General features: G+C 37.2%; 2 protein-coding genes across 18 annotated transcripts; one reads left to right on the plus strand and one right to left on the minus strand.

Annotated features, from left to right (window-relative positions):
* Positions 1-130: 130 nt before the first annotated feature.
* LOC104785799 (uncharacterized) lies at positions 131-4,240 on the minus strand. Of its 2 annotated transcripts, XM_010511071.3 has the most exons (11): positions 3,442-4,240; positions 2,940-3,257; positions 2,741-2,849; positions 2,557-2,650; positions 2,207-2,294; positions 2,030-2,113; positions 1,846-1,942; positions 1,662-1,749; positions 1,428-1,533; positions 1,254-1,346; positions 131-807 (listed from the first exon to the last, which is right to left on the minus strand). In XM_010511071.3, the coding sequence occupies exons 1-11, from the start codon at positions 3,628-3,630 to the stop codon at positions 433-435; spliced, it is 1,641 nt and encodes a 546-aa protein (XP_010509373.1). In that variant the 5' UTR covers positions 3,631-4,240; the 3' UTR covers positions 131-432. The 2 variants fall into 2 exon arrangements, with proteins under 2 accessions (XP_010509373.1, XP_010509374.1); XM_010511072.3 differs by lacking the exon at positions 2,030-2,113 and having other exon boundaries at positions 3,442-3,969.
* Positions 4,177-9,671, plus strand: LOC104785800 (uncharacterized). 16 transcript variants are annotated; one of them, XM_087452032.1, is made up of 10 exons: positions 4,247-4,606; positions 5,059-5,198; positions 5,334-5,663; positions 5,869-6,089; positions 7,177-7,306; positions 7,644-8,372; positions 8,448-8,851; positions 8,951-9,046; positions 9,130-9,267; positions 9,347-9,671. In XM_087452032.1, exons 5-10 carry the CDS (start codon positions 7,207-7,209, stop codon positions 9,476-9,478), a joined length of 1,599 nt encoding a protein of 532 aa, XP_087308158.1. In that variant the 5' UTR covers positions 4,247-4,606; positions 5,059-5,198; positions 5,334-5,663; positions 5,869-6,089; positions 7,177-7,206; the 3' UTR covers positions 9,479-9,671. The 16 variants fall into 16 exon arrangements, with proteins under 16 accessions (XP_087308166.1, XP_087308157.1, XP_087308154.1 ...); XM_087452038.1 differs by having other exon boundaries at positions 4,247-4,601; positions 5,340-5,663; XM_087452028.1 differs by having other exon boundaries at positions 4,185-4,606; positions 5,382-6,089.
* Positions 9,672-12,079: the final 2,408 nt, after the last annotated feature.

Genomic DNA, 12,079 nt, shown 5'->3' on the forward strand with positions numbered 1-12,079 from the left:
GATTAAACAAATTAATAAAACCCGATAAAGTTGTTCAATCCAGTGTAATTATCCAAAATTCCAAATGTATCTCAATATATTCAAGATAAAAAATCATGGTTTAAAATAACTAGAAACAAATATAGGAAAATTTTAAAAAATCACTGCAGTGCAGAAAAAACACTTTAGCGTCTTCTTCTGAAGCACCAATCTTGAATTATTGTTTCTTTGGTTAGTATTTGTTGGATATAAGCCCTAAATCCAAAATAAATGTTTTCTTGTAATTACATCCGAAAATTCTCTTCGTCTCTTTAGTATTCTCCATCAATCCCCAGAGATATGTCTCAGCCTCTCACATACATCAATAGAGTCAGATTAAATATCAGGAGAGATATTCACATGGCTTCCTTTCGAAACCAGGACCTGAAACAATATGATCGAATGGTGTCTGACTTAACTAGAAACACCGACCTTGCTGGTCAGCGAGGGTTTGCTTGTGGTTGGATTTGATGCTTCTGTGTTGCTACTGGACTGGTTGTCTGGTCGTGTCCAGATCTTTAAATGGCCTTCTCTGCAAGCTGTTATCAATGATTCTTGGGTGAAGATCAAGCCCGAGAGGGGCTCCATGTGAACACGGTGAGCCATGACTGGTGAAAGCTTTGGGACATCGCGCATGCATGGCGCTGGCTGAAGTGTCCCCATTGGAACAATGTTGTCCCAGTGAGCGGACTGACTCCCCGTGCTGTAAGTGGGTGATCCTCCTGGAGGTCTCCGAAGCGGAACTACAATCTCATCCATTTCTAGGTCCCATAGCAGTAACTGTGTGTCCTGTTTAGCACAAGCAAGACGAGCCAAGAACACTTAACAGAAGATCAAAGTATAAGTTACTGACACAACATTCACACAAAGTGTGCCAAGGCAATGGAAAACTCACTTTCTAACAAATTTTACCGAGCAGATTAACGAATCTATGCCCATAATCTAGCAAATTCCACATGATACACTATATGGACAATGCTATCGCCCCATATGATCAAAAGAGTTTTTCCATGAAAACATTTCATTTCAATTTCTAACTATTTATCTCTCCTACACTAGGATTATTCTACATTTCTTATATCCTATTAAACTAAATACACAAGAATCTGAGCAGCAGTTTATTCACGTTCCATTTGATGGTCAGAGGTCTATTCTTGTTCTCGAGTAAATATATTAAGACTGTTCAATCGATAGAAATAGGTCAAGGCTAATTCCCAACGTGGAAGGAAATATACCTGACCAACTGAACCAAACCGATACATGACATTCTCGCCAGACCCGTCCGAATTTGGTGACGACCAATACGAATCAAAAGCCACTCCACTTACCTGTGAGAAAGCAGATAACAGTAGTCAAGTAGTGTTTGTGTTACATACAAAATTCACTATACTCCAGTTTGAAAACCATACCCAAGAATTGTGTCCCTCACCCCACGCTACAACCTTTCGATCTTCCATACTCCAGACTTGAACCAAGTCATCTTCACCTCCAGTCAAAAGGTACTTTCCATCCATACTGTCAGGCCGATCACAATGTTAGCATACAACAACAAATCCATGGTAAAAGCAGCTTGAGTGAACGAAAATTCAGTTCCTTCAAATGCATTAGGGAAGATTATTAGTCAAAGGATTAGATCCAGTCACCTCCAAGCACAACACAGTAGAGCACCATAATAACTTTTTACACCACACACTAACTTTTGGGTTGAGAAATCAAAAATTCGAAGATAACCTGTACATGGTCAAAAAAAGAAAACGAATGTTCAACAGAAAGATATATGTAGAGAAAGAACTCTAGTCGGCGATAAAACAATAAAGAGCATCATACCATCTCTTCCAACAGTTGCCAAGTATGCTCCATCATTTGAAAATGCAATGCAGTTAATAGCACCTTGACCAATATGCCATCTCGCTACTGGATTACTCTGCAGGAGTATTTGTGGGAGTGAAAACATGAGTATTATTTTAAAGACAGAAAAGAAACCAATGGAAACACTAGCAAAATCAGGTGCCTTGCTATATTTTGCTTTGTCAACAGAAAACTGTGTCGGATCTCTTATAGCAGAAAATGAAGATTCAGTTGCACCATCTTTATTCTGGAAGTATAATAATTACTCAGGTCAGAAGTTAGAGAAAATTAGGTAAATGAAAAGTCAAACGCAATATTTTTTTCCGAATTCAGTGCTTGCCTTTTCATACACGTACAAATTTCCATCGGCATGAGCAACAACAAAAGATCCATCACTTCCAGGCACCCAAGCAATACTAGTACAGCGACTGTTGATAAGAACAAACTTTATCTTATCACATGACACAAATAATATATATATTGTTCCAGAAAGGATATTTCAGCCAGATTTTTCTTAAGTCTAATTTTATCCAAGAAGGGGGAATCTAGTATAATGTATATAATCTGATTCACTAAATTGAGCGTTACCTAGAGCATATATCCAGTAAAATGACAAAAAACAACGATAACTACGTGACCACATGTCAATTCAGATAAATAAAGAAGTTTACAAGGAAAAAAAAATCTTACCTGTTATTTACAGAACCATCTTTGTTATAATGATGAGCATTAACAAGCTTCTTACTGACATCCTGTAACTGCTGTCTTAGTGATACGGTGTAGACTACAATAATTCACCAAAAGAATAAAGAACAAGACAAAATTTTCATCTAGAACAAAAGTAAACAAACTTGATCTAAAAGTTGTACATTACCATCCCCAGAATTCAGTCCAATAAGTAGATCATGTCCATCCTTAGCATCTGGATCAAACGCATGACACATAGGGTTCGAATTGCTGATATGAATAGACTTTACAGGATCCTACACCAAAGAAAATTTCTTTAACTGTGACCAGAAACAACCACATCAAATCAAAACCTAAGAAAGACTAAAGGAGTAGAAGTAAAGTACCTTGTCTTGCGAGTTCAAGTCACTAATAAAAATAGCATCACCGACATTGAAGACAATGTAAGTTCCTTTCCCGTCGAAATTTGTATTAGTAGCCGAGGTACTAGAACTAGAGGCAGCGAATGAGGCACCAATCCTCGAACTTGCACCCACGTTTTTGGTCCCTCCATTACCTCCAACAAAACTAAGCGCACGGTTACCATTCCCACCACCTAATAACCTTGCTGTTGCTGACCTGAAACCGCTACTAGCAGTGACATTTGACGAAGTACCAGTTGGTGTCGATGGTGCAGGTTTGTCCTTAAGGTGAGCTAGAGTAACCTGACACCCCAAAAAAAAATCCCAAATCAATCCTCAGAAATCACTTGCAAACCACATCACAATCACAATTGGATTAGATTTAACTTCAATTAAGATTAGATTAAACTTCAATTCATAGATTAAAACACACACACAAACACACAAACACAAAAACACAAAAAGCGAATCAAAGCATATATATAACCTGAGTGACGGTTTTGCCATGAGTATAGTGAAGAAGCCCAGAAGGATGCGTCTTCTCGTAGTGGAGCTTGTACTTCCCTTCAGGTGTCTTGAAATACGTCTTGATTCCGGGAGACTGAGGAGGATTCGCCGCCGCCGAAGCTGACGAAGAAGAAGGCCCGGAGATCATCCCATTCGAAGTGTTCATCATCTTCTTCGCTCTTTCTCTAACTTACTTACTAGCAGCATCTGATCATATCCATTAGCTAGGGTTTCTTCTTCTTCTCCCACTCTAAAATCAACAAATCCCCTCTTTATATCGTATTGGATGCAAAAATTTACTCTAAGCTCTGCTCATCGTCCGCCAGAAAAATCAAAAGGGAACTTCAAATTCTGGATTCTCCAATGGCTAGGTGATTTAACTCTATGAAGAAGAAGAATACAATGTTGTTGTTGTTGTTGGTCCTCTCCTCTCCTCTTCTAACTTTTGTGTGTATATTCCGATTCGCTTCTTTTATTTGCTTTCTTAATCATCATCATCATCATCATCAATCAAATCGGACTATTCATTGATAAATTAAAAGTCATCTCAATCAACGGTCCAGATCCCGTGGGTGTAATTAAACGGCTAGAGATCTTTGGATGGATCTCTGGGTTTCTCCGAACCTTTCAGTGTTGAGGCCCATACACAGTCCAAAATATAGGCCCATTCTAGTCAGCAACGAAAATAAAAATAAATTTCCTACTTCAGCTTCGAGGTGGCGTGAAAGGAATAGCAAATACGTTTTTTTTAAAGATTTAAGGTTCAAAAAGCCATCGACAAATATGCCTAATCATCATGTTAGTCGACAAAAAGATGTTGAACGGGTTTAACCGGTAGGCGGTGAAGGTGGTCACTGGTCAGAGGCGGATTAATTGTCACAGCAAAAGTACTCAAACCGCTTTAATTTGATTTTTTTTTTCTTCTAATAAACCGATCCTCTTCATCGGCTTTATTAGTTCGTTCGTACCAATCACCGAAACAAAAAAAAAAAAGGAGAAGCAAAAACATATATAATTTCTCTCTCTAAACCCTTTCTTTTTCCTGAAAAAAGTTGCGTCATTAATACGAAATTCATACCGTCTCTTTTGATATTCTCCTCCGATCGGTATCATTTCTCATCGCTGGGGGGAAACGTTGTGGTAAGGTTTGTAAATTATTGTCCCTTTTTCCCGATCCTTGTTGTGATGATGATTGCAATTTTATCATTATTATTTCTCTCGTTACCGATCGTTGTTTTGTTTGCTTCATTTTTTGTTTTGGGATTGCGTGTGTGTATTGTGTGATGATTGTTTGCTTTTTGTCGGTTTAATCCGGTTTATTCCCGGTTTTGTTGCTACATCGGTGACTTTTCACGCAAACTTCGGGTTTGATCGCGATCATGTCCTGTAAATCGGAGTCGGTTTTGAGGATACCGGACTTAGAATTTTGTTAGTTAGCTTTGTTCCGATGCTGAGAACTGAGAAGAGACCATGGATTAGTTTCTACGATGTTTTGGTTAGCTGTTGGTAAAAGTTGTCCATGCTCTGCTGCAGCGACGGGCTAGGTAGTTTGGGATATATTAGCATAACCTAGGCTTAGCTGGTTTGTATCCTGCAGGTTTAGGTGCAATGGTGGTTACTAAACCTATTATACTTTTCTCGACCATGAACCTCGGGTAGTTGAGAAAACTGGAGAATACCTTATACCTTATCAAGTTGTTTGGGAGAGTTGAGAGCTAGTACGACCATAGACTTCAGGTCAGAATTCATCTTCCACCAGAAATTTTTAGAAAACTTTTGAAATTATAGCATCGTTTCTCTTTAAAACTGCAAATTATCAACACTTTTCATACAGATGTTAGTTTCTCATGCTTAGCATTTTGTAACACATAGGATCAGTGGCTACTGGCTGGCCTATCCTTGATTTATTCTGATTTGCAGATCTAGTTGTGGACCTTCTTGGTTGATTGGCAAAGCATAAGAGAAACAGATAAGTGATCCAAAGGTTATTAGCGTGGTTAGTTCTACTCCTAATGACCAATTTTTTGTGGTTGTGAAGTTTATTCGATTCAGTTCTTCCGCCAGTTTTTAGTGGCGTAGGATTTATTCTGATCCGATTACATCTTTATGGGAGTAAGCAAATAATCACAACTAGTCCAACCGGCATCATATGTGTACCTGAATGTGCTAGTCATTTGAAGATGCTTTGAGGTCTGGTTCAAGGTATCCACAAGTGTGGAAATTTACTTTTTCTTACAAGACTACATTCATCCTACAATGGTGTCTGGAATGACATGCTGTCACATACCAAGCATTTTATTCCGATGCACCATGATGTGAAACTTAATGCTAATTTCATCAAGCATCCTTTCAAACAACCTACAGTACTTTGTTTTACAATCCTTGTGCTCATAAGTCCCGAATTCAGGAGTCTATCAAGGTGTGCTGGTGGGTTTAGGATGATAAGAGCGCTGAAATAGTAAATGAGTTAGTATGCCTTTACTGGCTAGCACTTTTGTGGACTAAACCGTTCACCCAAGGAAGCTGTAGTGTATTATTGTGGATCCGAAGAAAAGGAACTAAATTTGGTGTTCTTATTGTATTAGTGAAGTCACAGGCCTCATCGCTTCCGGTTGGTCTACTTGAAAGGTGTGTGGAGATGGTGATTCAGTTTCTCAATCAAGCACAACAGCTTTTTCACTTGGGTAGTGTAGTGTATTTTTGCTTAGGATTTCCAAACCTATATCCTGCTAGAATTATTTGCCTGCAGGTGCATTTTTGAAGGTAGTTTATAAAATACTGTAAGCTTATGTCCTGCTATTGGATCGTCCATGTAGTTTTCTTGGTTAGTCAATCATGGTTGTAAGTTTAGTGAAAGACATGTACATGGCCTTTATACAATGTATACATACTCCAGAGCTGTCAAATCTATTGTTTGTAACAAAGAACAATACTTAAGTAGTTGAGTGCCTTTTGTTTGAGGTTGAAAATCATTGTTGGTGAATATGAACGAAGAAGCACTGCATTGATAGAAGCTCAAATGATGATATTAATAGTTACCTATTTTGCATCGACTTGCTTTGATGTTCTTCTATTCGGATACAGTATATTCTTCCCTCCTCTTCTGTATGTCATACTTGATTCTCAGTTGACTGCTTCTGTAAAACTTATTGACTTTCTGAAAGTTTGTAACTTTATGAACTCCTTGTGTTACTCTTAAGTTTTGATGGCTCTGGTTTGTAGAGGCGAGAACCAGAGTGATGATTTAAATGCAAAGGCTTCTTAGTTTCCCAATCTTGTTTGCTCTTTCTCTCTTTTTTTTCTTTTGGCTAAACTAAGAACAAGTACTGTGTGTCTTTTTTACTGACAAAATGTAAGTTATTCTTATGAAATAGATCTGTACTAGTAAAGGTTTATTTTATCTATAAGCATCATGAACTTTCCTGCAGCACAGAGCCTAAGTCCACAGAAACTTGTTTGCTTATGATTTCATGAGATCTGAGGTAGAATATGGTAATTCGTACTAGAGCTATGACTGATTTCTTATACATTACCTTGGAATGTGACTATCAGACTGAATACAGATTAGTGTTTTCAGTCACCATTTAGTGCTTCTTGGGTTTACTTTAAGAAATACTATTCATGAAAGAAACCTGAATTTGGTTGGTAATTACATAAATATTTTTGAATGTATTTCTGGATAAATTTTGAATGTTGAGAGAACTTTTCTGTGCAGGTTTAATTGGACCTGAAGTGTTGTGTAATCATGGGGCACAGACATTTTCCTGGCTCATCCCAATATTTTGATGATGAACATGATCAAGGATGGAATCATATACACCCAGAGCATCCATATACGAGTTTAGGTAACTAGTTCTCCATTGCTAATGATCTTTAAACTGTTTTCAATTGTTTGAAATCAATCTTATAACCTCAATCTCCATGTTTTAGAGATTGATATTCAACCTTTGTAAAAGCTATATGGTTGATGATGCATGTTTATTTCTAGGTTAGGATGTTCCATATGCTTTCACCTATGGGTAGATTGGGTTTCACTAGGCGAAATTTGAATCTTGATAAGTGGAGACCCTCAGCTAGTGAGAGTTAGGAGGCTGGGTTTTATAATCATCTTTGATGCCCTCCTTTTCCTTAGTAGTGTCTCTGGATTTTCTGATTAATATTATCCACCCCACATTTTCTCAGCAAGATCTGGGACAAGTGAGAACAGATCGCATGTTTATCCAGCAGAAAACATATCGAATGAAGGAATGTCAGGTTCTTCTCATTGGAACTCTTCTCCACGACCAAATGCCTATACTGCCTCAGGTCATAGTGTGGAGAGACCACACTACAATCCGGGGGCTTCGGGCCCATCTCATGACCCTTTCGTGAGTTCGACAGTTGCAACTTTCTCTGCTCCACATGAGAACTATGTGACGTTTCCAGCTTCTTCGAACTGCAACAACCAGACATGGTCAAATGCTAGTTATGTTGATCAATCTATGGAAAATGTAAGAGGAGCACAAAAGCGAAAAAGCCCGTCTGGTTCTTCCATCTATGAAATGGGCAGTTCAAGCCGATACCACAGTGACAGAACTTCTTCAGACACACCATTCCCCGCGGAATTTCACCTTGGAAAATCAATAAAGCATGATCATGATCCTCATTACATGCCATGGCTCATGAATCCAACTTACCAAAGTAATAATTCGTTGATCAGGGGAGAGGGTTCTTCAAGGAATGTCCGGAGTCGTCCTACACTTGATTTAGAGACCAGCTTTGATAGAAATAATTTTTCAAGAACCCCGAGACTTGATTCCCATTATGCACACCACCACAGTGTTGAGCATTCTGGCTCAGGTCAATTTCCTGGCCATACATCTCACGTAGATAAGGACTGGAACTGTGCTAGACCCCCCCCAGCTCCTAGAGGTATGCAATTTTCAGTTTGTCTCGAGCTCTGAATTTTTTTCCGTCTCTATAACCACATGAATTCTTACCTTGTAGGCTTTAGTCCGGAGACAAATAATTTTCTTCCTGCGAGAAGTGTTGCCAACAGCACTTCTCTTGATACTTCCAGCTATCACCATGGACTTACCGGAAACAGAAACCCTACAGTTTCCCACGGTTTTCCTGGAACTTCAACACAATCTACAAGCAGCAGCCGCTTCTCTCATAGGTCAACACCCACCTATAGATCTTCTTCGCATGGTTCGCGACTGGGACATGTAGCATCTTCATCTGGAGACAGGTCTCATTTGGTCAATGAGACTTATCCTTCTAGGCATCTAAGGCCACCACCACACATTTCATGGCGTAGCGGTGATCGCCCAGGGAGACGCAGGAGTTCCTATGAGAGGTTTCAGCCTCCTTTCGATGAAGTTGCTGTCCATGAACGGTTTTCATCTGAGGTATGGCGTTCCCTTACAGCTGCATTATTTTGAGTTAAAGTCTGTCCTAATCACATTAAACATAAAGATAATAAATATTTGGGCTGTGCGTAAAAACAGGTATTCATGGTCGTAGAACCACACTACGATGGATCCAGAAACTCGCCTGATTACCACAGAGACATGAGGCTCGACATCGATGACATGACTTATGAGGTTAATATAATAGCCAAATATTTGTGTTTTGAAGCCCCTCACATAGGCTTACTGATATATATTGAGTGATTGACACCATCCAGGATCTTCTTGCTCTTGGAGAAAGGATTGGGAGTGTCAACACAGGTTTATCGGACAGCGCTATCTCCAGTTGCTTGTTAGCGACAACGTATTATCCATTGTATCAAACTGAGGAGCAAAGAAAATGTGCTATCTGCCTGGTAAGATTTGCTTGGCTAAAACAATTCATTATGCAAGTAAAAAAAAGGCTAATGGTGATGTGTTAATGGTAATAAATAGGAGGAGTACAAAGAGAAAGAAGAGTTGGGGGAAGTGAAGGGGTGTGGTCATGACTACCATGGGAGCTGCATCAAGAAATGGCTGTCGATGAAGAACTCTTGCCCTATTTGCAAATCCCCTGCTTTTACCTGATGCTTCGAAGAACCCATCATCATAAATTATCTTTCTAGATTTTTAAATACTCAAATGCTTTTAGGTTATCTTTTCTGTGTGGATGTTATATATTAATATATATAGAATACAAAATTAAGTTGGCTTATTAGTTGTAAATAGAAGGAACTCCATGATTATTTCTCAAGGGTTATATAATATATGTTATTGCTAATGGCTCTCAAGGATTTCCTAGAGATGCAAATAGTTGCAGCTGAGACAACTGTACACACTAGAACATAATGGACCATACATAAAGAAATGTTTCCTCGTTGCTAATTCGTATTAGTGCTTCATGTAGTAGTTCGTAGCACTCACTCTACATATATGATTAACCATAATTTTGCATGTTCAAACATGATTAACCATAATGTTGCTTGAAAAGTTGAGATTATGTCGTCGTGTAACTGCAAAGTTTAGCAACGCGTAAGTTTCCCCCTAGCAATATGTCATAAATAAACAGAGAAAACTGCTTTCTATTGGTATGTACGTTGTTGACACCGTGACGCTACCACGCCACCAATCTCCAAGTACTCATCGAATGCCTCCTTGTGCTCACATGGCATAGCTATAGTTTGGCTTTGGAGTACTGTTTGAATTTGAACTGTACTTTAATTAGGTGATAAACAAAAGATGCTGTCTATGATAAAATACGCATACTTGTGACTATGAATATCCACTAGAGTTACTAGATAATATATTTGGAATAAGATGAAGGGGAAACCAATGTTTGTTTACTCCATACTATATACGAAGAAAACGTGAAAGCAAGTGGAGAACTAATTCAAGACGAGGATGATTATGATCTTGAATTTCCATAATTACTACATAACTATAGTTTTTTTATTAACACAAATATAGCCACACAAATTAATAAAAACGTACGTCAGACACACTCCCAATTAAATACAATAAGGGTAATAGATAAAATTTAATTGCAACGGATAAGGCTCTTTTAGGGGATAGTCACAAGGGTCAACTCATCTAATAAGTCACATTCATATATCTCGAAATATATAAACTAACTTATAAAAGAAATAAATTTCTGTCTAATATTATGAAGCAATAATACACTAACATATTACCAAACAAGATATAATATAAATATTGTATATTGATTTTGCTTCGGAACGAATCGTAGGAAAACTCAAAATTATTTCCGACACGCTTCAAGCATTTTGCGGGGAGAAGCAAGATGGGTCCATATTTTTGACTTTGATGAGATGAGAGCCAGAAAGTGATGGTCCAGATCCAAATTCTATTGTTGAAAGATGATCAAAATAATACTTATACATGTATAAGCCTCTAGAGAAACCTTTTTAGATGTAGAGAAATAAAAAGATCCGAGGAAATCATTACACAAAGAATATTGAAGATAAGTGAATTGGCAACAAAGCATTATGTCAGCAAGTGAATGGATTTGGACGGTAGTTAATGGCAAAACTAAAGACGAGAGATCAGTATTTTTACAGCCGCCATAACTTAGAAAGTGGAATTGATTTTTATTTTAGTGGTTATGCGAATGCGAATGCGCGTGCGATTACGCAAGTGCCTTAAAAGGTCAAACTTAATGGCTTTTAATTATGTACATTACACCAACGAATCTTTTATTTGCTAAGCTAACGATAATGCTTTGGTTTATAGTTTAGTTTATACGATCCTATTTCAATGAGAATGTGTTAATATTGACAGCCATGTTAATTTTTGCATCAAACGTATGCATTAGTCCGCTAAACACGCAGAAAAACTCGTATAAAACTTGACTCAATTTGTCCTGACTACCAATCAGATCTAAAAACTACTATGCGTTTACCTAAATGGCTAAATTTAAAGTCATCAATAATCCTAATCCAAACTCTTCTAAGTGATCTAATTAATGCTAATACCTGTCATTCATTATTAGTCGACTCTATTGATAGTTGAACAGCTATTTAATTATAGGATCTTTCAAATTTGATCAGACTTCTCTTAACATTCAAATTTGAGACCATATCCAACCAGATTCGAGACTAGAACAATATTGTTTTTTTTCAAAAAAAATATACACTACACAAACGTTTCTTTGTAAGATCGGATCCAAATTTCCAATTCCCAACAAAATATTTCAATTGTTGCTAGATATGCTATTAAGAAATATTCCCAACAAAATATTTCAATTGTTGTTAAATATTTCAAATGATTTAAATAAGGCATAGCACATGAAAATTGAGAATTTGTATTAAAATTAGTTTGTAGATATTTCATATTTTTATATTTAAAGAGGTTCAAATGATTTAAATAAGACATAGCACATGAAACTTGAGAATTTGTGTTAAAATTTTGTACAAAAATATATGTCTAATAAATTAACAAAATGCTAACATGACAATTAAAAGGAGATGGTATGACATTTGAGAGTCTATTTTATTAGTTATAAAAATACATATGTAAAAGTATTTTACTTATGTTTTGTTTATATTTCACATATGTTTTGCTTATTGCGTTGTTAGTTTACTTATTATTTTTTTTAAATATATGTAAGATATTAAATAAATGCATATCAAACCATCAAATCAAATCTGATCATGTATATATATATATATA

The sequence above is a fragment of the Camelina sativa genome, chromosome 5 (assembly GCF_030686135.1).
Source record: "Camelina sativa cultivar CO46 ecotype springtype chromosome 5, ASM3068613v1".
In the NCBI taxonomy this organism is placed as follows: domain Eukaryota; kingdom Viridiplantae; phylum Streptophyta; class Magnoliopsida; order Brassicales; family Brassicaceae; genus Camelina; species Camelina sativa.